General features: G+C 41.9%; 1 protein-coding gene across 5 annotated transcripts in view; it reads left to right on the plus strand.

The window, feature by feature from the left end:
• Window positions 1–18,448, plus strand: part of slc5a12 (solute carrier family 5 member 12) — a 44,389-nt gene extending 25,941 nt beyond the window's left edge. For 2 of the 5 annotated variants that reach the window (XM_045687197.1, XM_045687195.1), the window contains exons 3-16: window positions 1,923–1,974; window positions 2,118–2,185; window positions 2,609–2,763; window positions 6,630–6,770; window positions 7,183–7,312; window positions 9,447–9,535; window positions 9,815–9,927; window positions 11,962–12,029; window positions 12,125–12,211; window positions 12,665–12,858; window positions 14,123–14,226; window positions 14,951–15,022; window positions 15,478–15,599; window positions 18,151–18,448. In XM_045687197.1, coding sequence (XP_045543153.1) covers window positions 1,923–1,974; window positions 2,118–2,185; window positions 2,609–2,763; window positions 6,630–6,770; window positions 7,183–7,312; window positions 9,447–9,535; window positions 9,815–9,927; window positions 11,962–12,029; window positions 12,125–12,211; window positions 12,665–12,858; window positions 14,123–14,226; window positions 14,951–15,022; window positions 15,478–15,599; window positions 18,151–18,321 — 1,566 coding nt within the window. In that variant the 3' untranslated portion in view covers window positions 18,322–18,448. 5 annotated transcript variants of the gene reach the window in all.
• Window positions 18,449–18,681: the final 233 nt, after the last annotated feature.

An 18,681-nucleotide genomic window follows, 5' to 3' on the forward strand; every position in this document is an offset into this window, starting at 1 on the left:
AGTATTCTACTCCTGTTTAAATCCCTTTCAGATCTTATATACTGGGGTTGTGGTGTATGCTCCTGATCTGTCTGTGTTTAAATCCATTTCAGATCTTATATACTGGGGTTGTGGTGTATGCTCCTGATCCGTCTGTGTTTAAATCCATTTCAGATCTTATATACTGGGGTTGTGGTGTATGCTCCTGATCCGTCTGTGTTTAAATCCATTTCAGATCTTATATACTGGGGTTGTGGTGTATGCTCCTGATCCGTCTGTGTTTAAATCCATTTCAGATCTTATATACTGGGGTTGTGGTGTATGCTCCTGATCCGTCTGTGTTTAAATCCATTTCAGATCTTATATACTGGGGTTGTGGTGTATGCTCCTGATCCGTCTGTGTTTAAATCCATTTCAGATCTTATATACTGGGGTTGTGGTGTATGCTCCTGATCCGTCTGTGTTTAAATCCATTTCAGATCTTATATACTGGGGTTGTGGTGTATGCTCCTGATCCGTCTGTGTTTAAATCCATTTCAGATCTTATATACTGGGGTTGTGGTGTATGCTCCTGATCCGTCTGTGTTTAAATCCATTTCAGATCTTATATACTGGGGTTGTGGTGTATGCTCCTGATCCGTCTGTGTTTAAATCCATTTCAGATCTTATATACTGGGGTTGTGGTGTATGCTCCTGATCCGTCTGTGTTTAAATCCATTTCAGATCTTATATACTGGGGTTGTGGTGTATGCTCCTGATCCGTCTGTGTTTAAATCCATTTCAGATCTTATATACTGGGGTTGTGGTGTATGCTCCTGATCCGTCTGTGTTTAAATCCATTTCAGATCTTATATACTGGGGTTGTGGTGTATGCTCCTGATCCGTCTGTGTTTAAATCCATTTCAGATCTTATATACTGGGGTTGTGGTGTATGCTCCTGATCCGTCTGTGTTTAAATCCATTTCAGATCTTATATACTGGGGTTGTGGTGTATGCTCCTGATCCGTCTGTGTTTAAATCCATTTCAGATCTTATATACTGGGGTTGTGGTGTATGCTCCTGATCCGTCTGTGTTTAAATCCATTTCAGATCTTATATACTGGGGTTGTGGTGTATGCTCCTGATCCGTCTGTGTTTAAATCCATTTCAGATCTTATATACTGGGGTTGTGGTGTATGCTCCTGATCCGTCTGTGTTTAAATCCATTTCAGATCTTATATACTGGGGTTGTGGTGTATGCTCCTGATCCGTCTGTGTTTAAATCCATTTCAGATCTTATATACTGGGGTTGTGGTGTATGCTCCTGATCCGTCTGTGTTTAAATCCATTTCAGATCTTATATACTGGGGTTGTGGTGTATGCTCCTGATCCGTCTGTGTTTAAATCCATTTCAGATCTTATATACTGGGGTTGTGGTGTATGCTCCTGATCCGTCTGTGTTTAAATCCATTTCAGATCTTATATACTGGGGTTGTGGTGTATGCTCCTGATCCGTCTGTGTTTAAATCCATTTCAGATCTTATATACTGGGGTTGTGGTGTATGCTCCTGATCCGTCTGTGTTTAAATCCATTTCAGATCTTATATACTGGGGTTGTGGTGTATGCTCCTGATCCGTCTGTGTTTAAATCGCTTTCAGATCTTATATACTGGGGTTGTGGTGTATGCTCCTGATCCGTCTGTGTTTAAATCCATTTCAGATCTTATATACTGGGGTTGTGGTGTATGCTCCTGATCCGTCTGTGTTTAAATCCATTTCAGATCTTATATACTGGGGTTGTGGTGTATGCTCCTGATCCGTCTGTGTTTAAATCCATTTCAGATCTTATATACTGGGGTTGTGGTGTATGCTCCTGATCCGTCTGTGTTTAAATCCATTTCAGATCTTATATACTGGGGTTGTGGTGTATGCTCCTGATCCGTCTGTGTTTAAATCCATTTCAGATCTTATATACTGGGGTTGTGGTGTATGCTCCTGCCTTGGCCCTCAATCAAGGCATGTCATTTTGTTCAGTGGTGCAGAACTTTTACCACATTAAATAACAAATACCAAAAACCGCTGTAAGCTCATGAGTTCAAGGCAAGTTCTTTACCTCTAAAGAATTGTTCTTTTTCTGAACTTTACATTTCTTCCCACAGTCACTGGCTTCAACCTTTGGGGATCTATATTTGCAACAGGAGTTGTGTGCACATTCTACTGCACGCTGGTGAGTTGGGTTGGGATACTCACTCGTTTCTCCTACTTACTAGCAGATAGAGTTTCTTCCCTCCTTCTTCCAGACATCCTCTCTTACTGTGTTTCTGAAAGAGGAGCAGAGCACACCTGAGTAAATAGCCTGTCTAGTAACATAAACAGTGTAACAGTGTAAAGCAAAGCACCTCCTAGTGGTCAGGACATGGGACCATTCAGTTATGCAGAGTGATGGTCATGTGGTTATGCTATGCAGAGTGATGGTCATGTGGTTATGCTGTACAGAGTGATGGTCATGTGGTTATGTTGTACAGAGTGATGGTAATGTGGGGGGAGGCCAGGCTGTGGGGATGATGGATTGTCTGTGGTAATTATCTCTGGTCTGCCTCCTGTCTGTCTGCCTCCTGTCCTGTCTGTCTGTCCGTCTGTCCGTCTGAAGGGTGGGCTGAAGGCAGTGGTGTGGACAGATGCGTTCCAGATGGTGGTGATGGTAGTGGGCTTCATGACCGTGCTGGTCCAGGGGACCCGGAAAACAGGGGGCGCGGCCTCCGTGTGGGAGGTGGCTAAAAACGGAAACAGACTCGACATCTTTGAGTAAGTACAACCCACTGTTACCACACAGATTTTTTAATTTTTTATCTTTATTTAACTAGGCAAGTCAGTTAAGAACAAATTCTTATTTACAATGACAGCCTACCGGGGAAGAGTGGTTTAAAACTGCCTTGTTCAGGGGGCAGAACGACAGATTTTGTACCTTGTCAGCTCGGGGATTCAAACTTGCAACCTTTCGGTTAACTAGTCCAACGCTCTAACCACTAGGCTACGCTGCCGCCCCTTTCATATGACGACATCATAAGTGCCACACCGATGACATCATACTCTCCTCAGGTCTCGGTTCGTTGACTGCTATCACATGGACACTCCTCTCTGTCTGTCACACTGTCTACTGAACACAATGTATTTGAATGTGAAGTTTAGACTTTATTTTTGCCTCATGCTGGACGTTGCTAAATAATTTGACAGAAAAAAACAACACCCCTGGTTAAATTAAAAATAAGGTAACCCCCCCCCCCCCATCCCATCCCCCAAAAAGTGAGTGAACAATCCCTTTATGATTGGACGAATAGGAAGGACTACATAATTTTGTCCAATAAGAAACTCTTGTTCCATTTTCCCGTTGCAAAATGTTTTTGCTATGGTTTTTCCTAAATTGTGCGCTAATGTTAGGGTTCTCAAAGCTTTTTGGGGGCCCAGGGGGATCCCCTATTGTGATAGACAATTCATCAGGGACCCCCCGACCACAATCAGAACACAACTCGTAGTTCTACTATGATTTTGGCAGTGAGTGGCCGGACGAACTAGTCTCAGGTCCTGGGAAGGAACATTTTAAAGGCTTATGTCTTGTTATTGGAGAGATATTTTTCAAGCAAATTTCCTACAATTCTACACATTTTGCCATGAAAAGCGGAGACAAAACTTTGCAGTTTTAAAGCTTACATTACAGTACATTTATGTTTATAAAAATCAATTTTCAGGGAATAAAATAAGCATTGAGTTGAAAAAATGTCTAATCGGTGGAGTACTGTGCATACCAATATCCCTGTGAAGCTCCCAGGACCATGTTGACCACAGTTAACGCAGCATTCACACGCCAGTTAGAACCAGGAAATACGTGAAACCTCAGACTGGCCAACCAGCTGAGCCGCCCAGCACCGACCAGCACACGAAAGAGGCATAAGAACATCAATTATAGATTCATAATATAACATTGTATTGTATTACATCCTCTAAAATTATTTCACGGATCCCTTGGCCATGATTGGTTTAATCTGATCTTGTTAGTAATATTAATAAAAAATATATTATATATATATATATATATATATATATATATATATATATATATATATATATATATATATATATATATATATATATATACTGCTCAAAAAAATAAAGGGAACACTTAAACAACACATCCTAGATCTGAATGAAAGAAATAATCTTATTAAATACTTTTTTCTTTACATAGTTGAATGTGCTGACAACAAAATCACACAAAAATAATCAATGGAAATCCAATTTATCAACCCATGGAGGTCTGGATTTGGAGTCACACTCAAAATTAAAGTGGAAAACCACACTACAGGCTGATCCAACTTTGATGTAACGTCCTTAAAACAAGTCAGAATGAGGCTCAGTAGTGTGTGTGGCCTCCACGTGCCTGTATGACCTCCCTACAACGCCTGGGCATGCTCCTGATGAGGTGGCGAATGGTCTCCTGGAGGGATCTCCTCCCAGACCTGGACTAAAGCATCCGCCAACTCCTGGACAGTCTGTGGTGCAACGTGGCGTTGGTGGATGGAGCGAGACATGATGTCCCAGATGTGCTCAATTGGATTCAGGTCTGGGGAACGGGCGGGCCAGTCCATAGCATCAATGCCTTCCTCTTGCAGGAACTGCTGACACACTCCAGCCACATGAGGTCTAGCATTGTCTTGCATTAGGAGGAACCCAGGGCCAACTGCACCAGCATATGGTCTCACAAGGGGTCTGAGGATCTCATCTCGGTACCTAATGGCAGTCAGGCTACCTCTGGCGAGCACATGGAGGGCTGTGCGGCCCCCCAAAGAAATGCCACCCCACACCATGACTGACCCACCGCCAAACCGGTCATGCTGGAGGATGTTGCAGGCGGCAGAACGTTCTCCACGGCATCTCCAGACTCTGTCACGTCTGTCACGTGCTCAGTGTGAACCTGCTTTCATCTGTGAAGAGCACTGGGCGCCAGTGGCGAATTTTCCAATCTTGGTGATCTCTGGCAAATGCCAAACGCCCTGCACGGTGTTGGGCTGTAAGCACAACCCCCACATGTGGACGTCGGGCCCTCATACCACCCTCATGGAGTCTGTTTCTGACCGTTTGAGCAGACACATGCACATTTGTGGCCTGCTGGAGGTCATTTTGCAGGGCTCTGGCAGTGCTTCTCCTGCTCCTCCTTGCACAAAGGCGGAGGTAGCGGTCCTGCTGCTGGGTTGTTGCTCTCCTACGGCCTCCTCCACGTCTCCTGATGTACTGGCCTGTCTCCTGGTAGCGCCTCCATGCTCTGGACACTACGCTGACAGACACAGCAAACCTTCTTGCCACAGCTCGCATTGATGTGCTATCCTGGATGAGCTGCACTGCCTGAGCCACTTGTGTGGGTTGTAGACTCCGTCTCATGCTACCACTAGAGTGAAAGCACCGCCAGCATTCAAAAGTGACCAAAACATCAGCCAGGAAGCATAGGAACTGAGAAGTGGTCTGTGGTCCCCACCTGCAGAACCACTCCTTTATTGGGGGTGTCTTGCTAATTGCCTATAATTTCCACCTATTGTCTATTCCATTTGCACAACAGCATGTGACATTTATTGTCAATCAGTGTTGCTTCCTAAGTGGACAGTTTGATTTCACAGAAGTGTGATTGACTTGGAGTTACATTGTGTTGTTTAAGTGTTCCCTTTATTTTTTTGAGCAGTATATGTTTATTTGGACACTTTCTATTTTTGATATTATTCAGATATGCAAGTAACTATTTCATGGAACCGTTTACACTTCCTGTATCCTGTCCATGTGACAAACTTAGATTTGTTTTTTTGCTGTAGTGTGTGTTTACCAGAGACGGTAATGTGAAGAACAACATGACCTGCACCAAAGTCAGATTAGGATAAAGGCCAAGGACTAGATTAAGTGGGCTTTTACCTGGTGTTTTTCCTTATTGTAGACTACTACTTTCACCACTTTCAGTCTTGAAATCTTTCGTTGTTTAATACTCTATCAATCAATCAAATTACATTGTGTTACATTGTGTTGTTTAAGTGTTCCCTTTATTTTTTTGAGCAGATATATATATATATATACACTGAGTGTACAAAACATTAAGAATACCTTCCTAATATTGAGTTGCCACCCCCCTTTTTCCCTCAGAACAGCCTCAATTCATCAGGGCATGGGACTCTACAAGGTGTTGAAAGCGTTCCACAGGGATGCTGGGTCCATGTTGACTCCAATGCTTCCCACCATTGTGTCATTTTGGCTGGATGTCCTTTGGTCGGTGGATCATTCTTGATACACATGGGGAAACTGATGATCATGAGAAACCCAGCAGCGTTGCAGTTCTTGACGCAAACCGGTGCGCCTGACACCTACTACCATACCCCGTTCAAAGGCACTTCGATGTTTTGCTTGTCTATTCACCCTCTGAATGACACACATACATGTCTCAAGGGTTAAACATCCTTCTGTCTCCTCTCCTCTGAATTTAACAAGTGAATAAGGGATCATAACTTTCACCCGGATTCACTGGTCAGTCTATGGCATGGAAAGAGTGTATATATTTTGAGATCTGGCCTCGGACCCTCTGCAGTACCCTACTTTGAGAACCCCTGCACTTATTAATGAATACGACTCTATTCCCTCAGCTTTGACCCTGACCCTCTGAGACGTCATACTTTCTGGACCATCTCTATTGGGGGAACCTTCACCTGGCTGGGTATCTACGGGGTTAACCAGTCAACTATACAGAGATGCATCTCCTGCAAAACAGAGACACACGCCAAACTGTAAGCATATTCCTTCACTAAAGACATATACCGTTTTCACACTGCTGAGCCGAACACTACTAACCTGGCTTGCTTTATGCATCCGCCATAGTTGAAACTAGCCTACCATCCAGAGCCGACACGTGTGTTTTTCAGAGTCCACTCTAACAAAGTGCTACTCTTATCTATGGTCCATCGAGATGGATCTGGACAACTGCAACACTATACTGTATACCTTTTTATTATTAAGACTGTCTGTGTGGAACAGTCAGGATACTTAATATCACTACCCAGATTGGCTACCTTTGTCTGCTATCCACGTGTCAAGGTTGAGTTACTGTAAAATACTTTGTGATAGCGGTTGATGTGAAAAAGAGCTCTATACATTTAGTTGTGATTTTCAGTATCGTTTGTCTGTCATCCACATTCTCAGAGCTCTGTACTTCAACCTGCTGGGTCTGCTGGTCATCCTGGTGTGTGCGGTGTTCTCCGGTCTCATTATGTATGCTTTCTACGCCAACTGTGATCCATGGACCGCCCAGTCAGTCACAGCACCAGACCAGGTCACTAGTACAATCCTTAATGTCTCTGTTTGTCCCTTTATACAGTCACAGCACCAGATCAAGGAAAGTGCGTAAGCACAAAGCACCACTTTTCCCTCAAAAGGTTGATATTTATCAAATATGAACTTGACAGGAAAGTGTTTGTATCTCAGGCCGTAGCGTAGCACAACTTGTAGTGGTTGAAGAACTGTATTTACAAGCAAACGTTGTTATTTTGAGGTGAAATGAATTAAAATAATGGGATGGTTAATAAAAACATTAAAATGCAGGCTAATGATAAAGTCTAATTTTGTTATACGGGCCTAAATCATAATCATATTTTCTGACATGACTGCTAGCTACACAACCAATATTAGGTTATCATTCATCCAATAGCCAATTACGCTTTGTTACTATTCATCCAATAGCCAAGCTCGCTTGGTTACCATTCATCCAATAGCCAAGAACACTTGGTTACCATTCATCCAATAGCCAATTATGCTTGGTTACCATTCATCCAATAGCCAAGCACGCTTGGTTACTATTCATCCAATAGCCAAGCACGCTTGGTTACTATTCATCCAATAGCCAAGCACGCTTGGTTACCATTCATCCAATAGCCAAGCACACTTGGTTGCCATTCATCCAATAGCCAAGCACGCTTGATTACCATTCATCCAATAGCCAAGCACGCTTGGTTACCATTCATCCAATAGCCAAGCACGCTTGGTTACCATTCATCCAATAGCCAATTAGCTTGGTTACCATTCATCCAATAGCCAAGCACGCTTGGTTACCATTCATCCAATAGCCAATCACGCTTGGTTACCATTCATCCAATAGCCATGCACGCTTAAAGGAAATAGACTGGTAGCCTAGATGATATGGTAGGCTGCGGTATTGCTGTGACCGAGAAAGGAGAGTGATGTCATAGCCTTTTTAATGTCAGAGCCTATACACAAATACAATATGGCTCTGATTTATCAGTGAAAACAGGCATCTGATTTATCAATTAAAAAATGCGTCTGATTTATCAATAAAAACATGCCTCTGATTTAAGAGCAAGAAACAGACAGGAACAGGGGAAACAAACGCTGGTAGGTTTCACGAACAAAACGAACTGGCAACAGATAAACAGAGAACATGGGTATAAATACACAGGGGATTTTTTTAAATTTAACTAGGCAAATCAGTTAAGAACAAATTCTTATTTTACAATGACAGCCTACCGGGGAACAGTGGGGTTAACTGCCTTGTTCAGGGGGCAGAACAACATATTTTTACCTTGTCAGCTCGGGGATTCGACCCAGCAACCTTTCAGTTACTGGCCCAACGCTCTAACGACTAGGCTACCCGCCGCCCCGAAATAATAATGGGGAAGATGGGCTGGAGGGGGGTGGAGACGAGCACAAAGGCAGGAAAAACAGATCAGGGTGTGACACCTGGTTACTGTTACTATCCTTTCTACACCAATAAGTGTCTCTGGTTGTGTTCCATGTCACTCTATTCCCTGTATAAAGTAGGGCACTACTTTTGACCAAAGCCTTATTGGCGCTGGTCAAAAGTAGTGCACTATAAAGGGAATAGGGTGCCGTTTGGGACACAGACTCTGTTCTATTTCTAGCCCTAATTCAGTTGTCTTCTCCAATTCTAACTCTGTCACAGCCACAAACCAAACCAAGTAGGTCACTACTGTCTAATTAGTGGGTCTGTTCTATATCAAATCAAATTATATTCGTCACATACACATGTTTAGCAGATGTTGTTGCGGGTTTTTTTTTTGCGAACTGCTTGTGTTTCTAGCTCCGACAGTGCAGTAATCTCTAACCCTTAAATTCACATCTGGTCATTAGTGTTTACAGAGTTCGGGTGAATTCCATTTCAATTCAGGAAGTGACTGAATTGAAATGGAATTGACTCCAACCCCGGTGTCTAGTGGCCTACGTTGATACAGTCTCCAGTGTTTGTGTCCAGTGCTCTGCTACCCAGTACTCATGAACTTCACCTTATGTCTCTACTCATGCCATGACCTTTTCACGCTGTGTCTCTACAGCTCATGCCATAACCTTTTCACTCTGTGTCTCTACTCATGCCATAACCTTTTCACTCTGTGTCTCTACTCATGCCATAACCTTTTCACGCTGTGTCTCTACAGCTCATGCCGTATTTTGTCATGGAGATTCTGGGGGGTTATCCCGGTCTTCCGGGGCTGTTTGTTGCCTGTGCGTTCAGTGGAACACTCAGGTTAGAGGAATCACTGTGTGGATCATTTTAAATTGTTTAGGGATGGTTTTTCCCAAAGCCTTCGTAGCTAAAGTAGGATGTTATTTTGCTCCACAACGCAGCCACAAGAGAGTAATTGTAAAATCAGTGTTTTGGAAGGTCAATCTTCAATGCATTTACAAACCAAGGCTTTGGGAAAACCCAGCCCAGAATGACATTGTCTTGCATTCATTGAACTCTAACTTAAGTACAGTATTTATTAGGAGATCTCAACTAATTCCCAGTCTATGCCTCTCTCAGTACTGTGGCAGCCAGCATCAATGCCCTGGCCACGGTGACCTATGAAGACTTTGTTAAGCAGTGTTGTACTAACCTCTCCAACAAAGCCAGCGGCTGGATCAGTAAAGGACTGTGTAAGAATAACCCCCAGTTATTACTATAATAGAATAACTCCCCAGTTATTACCATAGTAGAATAACTCCCCAGTTATTACCATAGTAGAATAACTCCCCAGTTATTACCATAATAGAATAACTCCCCTGTTATTACCATAATAGAATAACTCCCCAGTTATTACCATAGTAGAATAACTCCCCAGTTATTACTATAATAGAATAACTCCCCAGTTATTACCATAATAGAATAACTCCCCAGTTATTACCATAATAGAATAACTCCCCAGTTATTACCATAGTAGAATAACTCCCCAGTTATTACCATAATAGAATAACTCCCAAGTTATTACCATAATAGAATAACTCCCCAGTTATTACCATAATAGAATAACTCCCCAGTTATTACCATAATAGAATAACTCCCCAGTTATTACCATAATAGAATAACTCCCCAGTTATTACCATAATAGAATAACTCCCCAGTTATTACCATAATAGAATAACTCCCCAGTTATTACATAATAGAATAACTCCCCAGTTATTACCATAATAGAATAACTCCCCGTTATTACTACAATAGAATAACTCCCCGTTATTACTACAATAGAATAACTCCCCAGCTATTACTATAATAGAATAACTCCCAGTTATTGCCATAATATAATAACTCCCAGTTATTACCATATTAGAATAACTCTGTTATTACTATAATAGTAATAGAATAACTCCCCAGCTATTACTATAATAGAATAACTCCCCAGCTATTACTATAATAGAATAACTCCCCAGCTATTACTATAATAGAATAACTCCCCAGCTATTACCATAATAGAATAACTCTGTTATTACTATAATAGAATAACTCTGTTATTACCATAGTAGAATAACTGTGTTATTAACATAGTAGAATAACTCCCAGTTATTACCATAGTAGAATAACTCCTAGTTATTACCATAGTAGAATAACTCCCCAGCTATTACCATAATAGAATAACTCTGTTATTACTATAATAGAATAACTCTGTTATTACCATAGTAGAATAACTGTGTTATTAACATAGTAGAATAACTCCCAGTTATTACCATATTAGAATAACTCCTAGTTATTACCATATTAGAATAACTCCTAGTTATTACCATATTAGAATAACTGTTATTACCATAATAGAATAACTCTGTTATTACTATTATAGAATAACTCTGTTATTACCATAGTAGAATAACTGTGTTATTACCATATTAGAATAACTCCTAGTTATTACCATATTAGAATAACTGTTATTACCATAATAGAATAATTATGTTATTACCATAATATAATAACTCTTATTACCATAGTAGAATAACTCTGTTATTATCATAATAGAATAACTCCCAGTTAGTACCATAATAGAATAACTCTCCAGTTATGACCATGATAGAATAACTCCCCAGTTATTACCATAATATAATAACTCCCCAGTTATTACCATAGTAGAATAACTCCCCAGTTATTACCATAGTAGAATAACTCCCCAGTTATTACCATAGTAGAATAACTCCCCAGTTATTACCATAGTAGAATAACTCCCCAGTTATTACCATAGTAGAATAACTCCCCATTTATTACCATAGTAGAATAACTCCCAGTTAGTACCATAATAGAATAACTCTCCAGTTATGACCATGATAGAATAACTCCCCAGTTATTACCATAGTAGAATAACTCCCCAGTTATTACCATAATAGAATAACTCCCCTGTTATTACCATAATAGAATAACTCCCCAGTTATTACCATAGTAGAATAACTCCCAGTTATTACCATAGTAGAATAACTCCCCAGTTATTACCATAGTAGAATAACTCCCAGTTATTACCATAGTAGAATAACTCCCCAGTTATTACCATAGTAGAATAACTCCCCAGTTATTACCATAATAGAATAACTCCCCAGTTATTACCATAGTAGAATAACTCCCCAGTTATTACCATAATAAGAGGCCATAAATTGGAGCCCAGCTTGTGCAAAAATAATGCCAACGTACCCATTCTACCATCTTCACCTCTGCAGGTATTGTGTTCGGCGTAGCCTGCACCACTATGGCAGTTGCTGCATCCTACATGGGAGGGATTGTACAGGTAAACACCATCCCTATTAGTGTTTGAATGACTAGTACACGCACGGCGCTGATGCCTATGCGATTAATACGTCTTGATGTGTGTTTGCTTCCCAGGCAGCTCTGAGTATCCATGGTATGTGTGGTGGTCCCATGCTGGGCCTCTTCTCACTGGGAATCGTCTTCCCCTGGACCAACTCTATGGTCAGAAAATACCTCTTTGTTTTCTCCACGGCGCTTCCGGACAGATTAAGCCTAGTTCCTGGACTAAGAAACTATTTCACTATTAAGAATAATGAATGATTAACAAATTAGGCTTTATCCAAGAAATTGATCCTTGAATGGTTTTACCAAAACTCACTTAAAAACACAAGCAATTCTACATACATATACATTCAATAAATTCAGTCATCAAGTAATTGATTATCTTTCTCAATTCAGTCCTTCTGCTGTACTGGTTGTCTTCAGGGAGCAGCATGTGGTCTGATAGCGGGCGTCGTCCTTGTCGTTCTGGGCCATATGTTAACATAAATTATTATTATAAGTCTTAATAATGGGACATTATAAAAGGCTCATACATGCTTATAACAAGTTGTAAAACGTTAAACCTGAAGACTGTATAAAGTGTTACTGTAACTTGTTGACGTCTGCCTTCAGGGAGCAGCCGGCGGTCTGACAGTGGGCATCGCCCTGTCGTTCTGGGCGGGTGTTGGAGCCTTCATCTACCCTGCTCTAGACATCAACACTAGACCTCTGTCTCTCAGTATAGAGGGATGTCTTCAACCAAACTCATCTGACCCCACCACCAGTGTTCCACCTTCTTACCTGGACCCTACCGCTCTACCATCAAGGTATAGTATAGTCTCTGTCACCAGGGCCATGTTCAGTTTGGGAGAAAATGTAGTAAAAAAAGGATTTAATGGAAAAATGGAATCTGTGTTGTTATTGGACAAGTTCAGGTTGTGCCTGACCCTCTTCAAGATATTTAAAAAACGATTTCTCCCCGCTGAACATAACCCACATTTACTAAGCTATGATGCACTAAATGTATCGTGTTATGTACAGTTCAGTATATATACACACCTCTCTTTAATACTTATGTAAGATCTTTGAGACAGTTTGCTACAGCAGGAAAACAATCCTGCAGCAACAGGAAATTTGAATTATTATTTTGATTATAATTAAGAAGACATTTTTTTTTGTGGTAGGGGTTGATACATTTTTCGTTAGGGCAAATCGAGTTTGACATTTTAAAAGTGGAAATTACAAACGTCAGAAGCCTTTTAAAAACCTTGAATACACTACACATGTACATCTCCTGTTGTGCAGGAATATTCTCACAAACAAAAGAGTAATCAAATTAAGACGACATTGGATTTCTCTTTACATCCAAGTGATTTGTAGTTAGGTTTGTAAAATTCCAGTAATTTCCCCACATTTTTTAGGTTTTCCAGAAATCCCAGTTGGAAAATTCCAAGACAGAATAGAATAAACAATACATTCGTTATTCTCCAACTGTCACGTCCTGACCAGTATAAGGGGTTATTTGTTATTGTAGTTTGGTCAGGACGTGGCAGGGGGGTGTTTGTTTTATGTGGTTCAGGGGGTTTGTTGGGATATGTGTTTATGTAGAGGGGTGTTTGTTCAGAGTATTCCGGGGTTTTTGGTTATGTTCTATGTTTTGTATTTCTATGCTCTGTCTATGTTGTGTATTTCTTTGTGTTGGCCTGGTATGGCTCTCAATCAGGAACAGCTGTACATTGTTGTTGCTGATTGGGAGTCATACTTAGGTAGCCCTGTTTTCACCTGTCATTTGTGGGAAGTTGTTTTTGCACTGCTAGGGTTAGCCTGCGAAACTGTTTAGCTGTTGTTCTTTTTTGTTAAGTGTTGAAGTTTATTAAAATAAAAGTTAAAATGAGCACTCAACCCGCTGCGCCTTGGTCTACTCCCCTTGACGACCGTTACACCAACTAGGATTTCTGGAAAACCTGGGATAGTTAGCAACATTTTGCAACCTTATTTGTAGGCAAATCATAACAAATAATAACAAATAATGTTGCAAAATGTTGCTATCTTGTGGACAACAAAATATTGTGACTCCTCTGTCCTCCACAGGTCATCCCTGGCTGACCACTGGTACTCCATGTCCTATCTGTACTATAGCGCTGTTGGATTTTTAGCCACCGTTACTGCTGGTCTGCTCATCTCCTTCATCACAGGTACTGTGTGTCTGCTCATCTTCATCACAGGTACTGTGTGTCTGCAGCGTAGACATACAATTAGAACCATAGAATGGTTTCCCTGTGGCTCAGTTGGTAGAGCATGGTGTGTGCAACGCCAGGGTTGTGGGTTTGATTCCCACGGGGGGGCCAGTACAAAAAAAATGCATGAAGTGTATGCATTCACTACTGTAAGTAAGTAAGATATAGATGTACTATTGTAAAGTGGTTGTTCCACTGGATATCATAAGGTGAATGCACCAATTTGTAAGTCGCTCTGGACAAGAGCGTCTGCTAAATGACGTAAAAGTAAAATGATTCATCAGCACCAACATTAGATGACAGAATCAAATAGAACATTAAAAAAATATAAAAAAACTGGTAGATCCTGGATGCTGATTGGACGAGCAGCTTTCAAAATGTTATTTTGCTGCTGTGCTCGTCTCCTGAAATGACGTCATTGGAATATAAGGATCTGTTGTTAAGAATAGACATCAGGTCATTCCAGAGCCCCCATCTACTATTATATGGTCCTGTGGTCCTGCTGCAAGACACCTCGGAGGAGACGTTAATCAACAGGAAGTGGTCATAGAGAACAGGAATCAATGTCTGAAAGACATGGGAAAGTGGTCTAAACCTCTTGACTTATGTTGCTTGTTGTTCCAGTACTTTCTGTCATCACATTACTCTGTCTGTCTGTCTGTCTGTCTGTCTGTCTGCAAAGGTTCAACACACACCGTCTGCCTGCCTGCAAAGGTTCAACACACACCGTCTGTCTGTCTGCCTGCCTGCAAAGGTTCAACACACACTGTCTGTCTTTGTCTGTGTGGATTTAACTACATCTGCTATAGAATATGTCCCTAATTCATGTGGTACTTTACACTCACACAAAGGCCATTTAGAAAACCATTGATTATATGTACAACTGTACTGAGAATGACTGATTAATGATCTCATTCATTACTGAATGACCAGGGAGGGAAAGTCTATTTGGCAGACATATTATATCGTGTGCCATGTATTTACTGCAGTTAAGTCTAACGTGTTGTCAGTATACCACATACCTACCAGCCATCCCAGCTAGCACACAGTGTTCCTGTAACATCCCTTATAAAAAAAAAAAGGTTCTCATTTCGTTATTTGAATTCAAATTTTCCCACAACATTCTGAGAACCATATTTCATTCATTAGCTGGGATGTGTCATTCTCTGAACTTGAAAGTGGTATCAATCTTCTTTCGAACTCTGACAGGACACACCAGGAGTCGAGACGTGAAACCGTGGCTCCTACGACCAGTGTGTAACCTCTTCTGTTTTTGGTCAAAGAAGTACAAGAAGATGTGCTGGTGTGGCGTCAACCACGAGTTAAAACAGGTGAAAAGAGACATAAGACAGACATGCTAACTTTTATTACCACGCTTACATATCGGAATATAACATAGCATAACCAGCATGGCCATACAAGGACCTTGTTAGCCAAACAACATTAGGACATGTAGCATCTGATCCTAGGAAAAAAGTGGTAATATAAATCAAATCAAATTTTATTTGTCACATGAGCCCGAATACAAGAGCCCGTCTACAGGTGTAGACCTTACCGTGAAATGCTTACTTATAAACCCTTAACCAACAGTTTTAAGAGAAGCGTTAAGAAAATATTTACTAAATAAATTAAAGTAAAATCATTTAAAAATAAATAAACACAATAAAATTTAAATAAGGAGGCTATATACAGGGGGTACCGGTATCGGGTCAATATGCGGGGGTACAGGTTAGTCACGGTAATATGTACATGTAGGTAGGGGTAAAGTGACTATGCATAGGTAAACAGTGAGTAGCAGCAACATAAGAATGGGGGTCAATGTAATAGTCCAGTGGCCATTTGATTAGCTATTCAGCAGTCTTATGGCTTGTGGGTAGAAGCTGTTAAGGAGCCTTTTGGTCCTAGACTCGGCGCTCCGGTACCACTTGCCGTGCGGTAGCAGAGAGAACAGTTTATGACTATGGTGGCTGGAGTCTTTGGTATAGAGGTCCTGGATGGCAGGAAGCTTGGCCCTCGTGATGTACTGGGCCGTATGCACTACCCTCTGTAGCGCCTTGTGGTCGGATGTTGAGCAGTTGCCATACCAGGCAACTTTCCCTTTTCACAACAGTTTTGTGTGTGGACCATTTTGTGTTTGGACCATTCTAGTTTGATGTTGATGTGGACACCAAGGAACTTGAAGCTCTCAACCTGCTCCACTACAGCCCCGTCGATGAGAATGGGGGCGTGCTCGGTTCTCCTTTTCCTGTAGTCCACAATCATCTCCTTTGAGGGAGAGGTTGTTGTCCCTGCACCACACGGCCAGGTCTCTGACCTCCTCCCTATAGGCCGTCTCATCGTATTCGGTGATCAGGCATACCATAGTTGTGTCGTCTGCAAACTTAATGATGGTGTTGGAGTCGTGCCTGGCCACCAGTCGTGTGTGAACAGGGAGTACAGGAGGGGACTAAGCACACACCCCTGAGGGGTCCCCGTGTTGAGGATCAGCGTGGCAGATGTGCTGTTGCCTACCTTTACCACCTGGGGGCGGCCCGTCAGGAAGTCCAGGATCCAATTGCAGAGGGAGGTGTTTAGTCCCAGAGTCCTTAGCTTAATTAGGAGCTTTGAGAGGGCTATGGTGTTGAATGCTGAGCTGTAGTCAATGAACAGCATTCTCACGTAGGTGTTCCTATTGTCCAGGTGTGAAAGGGCAGTGTGGAGTGCAATAGAGATTGCATCATCTGTGGATCTGTTGGGGCGGTATGCAAATTGAAGTGGGTCTAGGGTTTCTTGGCTAATGGTGTTGATGTGAGCCATGACCAGCCTTTCAAAGCATTTCATGGCTACAGACGTGAGTGCTACGGGTCGGTAGTCATTTAGACAGGTTACCTTTGTGTTCTTGGGCACATGGACTATGGTGGTCTGCTTAAAACTTGTTGGTATTACAGACTGGGTCAGGAACAGGTTGAAAATGTCAGTGAAGACACCTGCCAGTTGGTCAGCGCATGCTCTGAGTACACGTCCTGGTAACCCGTCCGGCCCTGCGGCCTTGTTTATGTTGACCTGTTTAAAGGTCTTATTCACACCGGCTACAGAAAACATGATCACACAGTCATCTGGGAACAGCTGGTGCTGTCATTCATGTAGTGTTTCTTGTCTCTAAGAGCGCATAGAAGTCATTAAGCTCACACCTCCCGAGTGGCGCTGCGGTCTAAGGCACTGCATCGCAGTCACTACAGACCCAGGTTCGATCCCAGGCTATATCACAACCGGTAATGATCGGGAGTCCCATAGGGCGGCGCACAATTGGCCCAGTGTTGTCCTGGTTAGGGAAGGGTTTGGGGCTTTACATGGCTCAATGCGCTCTAGCGACTCCTTGTGGCGGGCTGGATGCCTGCAAGCTGACTTCGGTTGTCAGTTGAACGGTGTTTCCTTCCGACACAGATGGCTTCCGGGTTATGTGGGCGGGTGTTAAGAAGCGCAGTTTGGCGAGTTATGTTTCAGAGGACGCATGACTCGACCTTCGCCTCCCGTTGGGGAGTTGCAGCGATGAGACAAGATCAAAATTGTGGGGTAAAAAAAACGAATTAATAAATTTAAAATAAGTAATTTAGCTTGTCTGGTAGGCTTCCCTTTGTAGTCCGTAATAGATTGCAAGCCCTGTCACATCCGACGAGCGTCAGAGCCGACGTAGTAGGATTCAATCTTAGTCCCCATATTGACGCTTTGCCTGTTTGATGGTTGGTCGGCGGGCATAGCGGGATAGCGTAGCGCATAGCTGTAATTACAGTAGTACTACACAGGTATGTGAGAAACTCAATGCTAAGTCTTACCAATAAAGTGCATGTGTTCAGCCTGGGTCTAGTATGACATCTCAATACCTCTTTCTCTTTTGTCTACTAGGACATGGAGTGCCCAGACGCAGATACTGTTAAAGATGAAGGTCCCTTTGTCAAGGAAGATATCGGCAGAAAGGGGATGAAGAGGAAAATACAGCCTGCCAAAAACTGTTATAACCTGCAAGAGAAAGCACATGACAACGCTGGCTTTACCGAAGACACAAAGCCTTTTTAAAAGCCATAGAACTAGAATGACTAATTACTGTAATATAATACTTACTGTAATTCTGTGTGTATGTTAAAAGCATTATAATGTTTAGTCTCTGAAAGGTAATAAAATGCTTAGATTGGTGACTACATGATATAAGCAGTAACTTCCACTCACTGACACCAACTCTCTGCTTCACTCTAAGCACACATTCTGTGTGTTCCAAATGGCACCCTTTCATTGGGGCTCTGGTCTAAAGTAGTGCACTATATAGGGAATAGGGTTCTATAGGGCCCTGGTCTAAAGTAGTGTACTATGTAGGTAATAGGGTTCTATAAGGCTCTGGTCTAAAGTAGTGCACTATATATAGGGAATAGGGTGCCATTT

Source organism: Salmo salar, chromosome ssa10, assembly GCF_905237065.1.
Source record: "Salmo salar chromosome ssa10, Ssal_v3.1, whole genome shotgun sequence".
Lineage (NCBI taxonomy): Eukaryota > Metazoa > Chordata > Actinopteri > Salmoniformes > Salmonidae > Salmo > Salmo salar.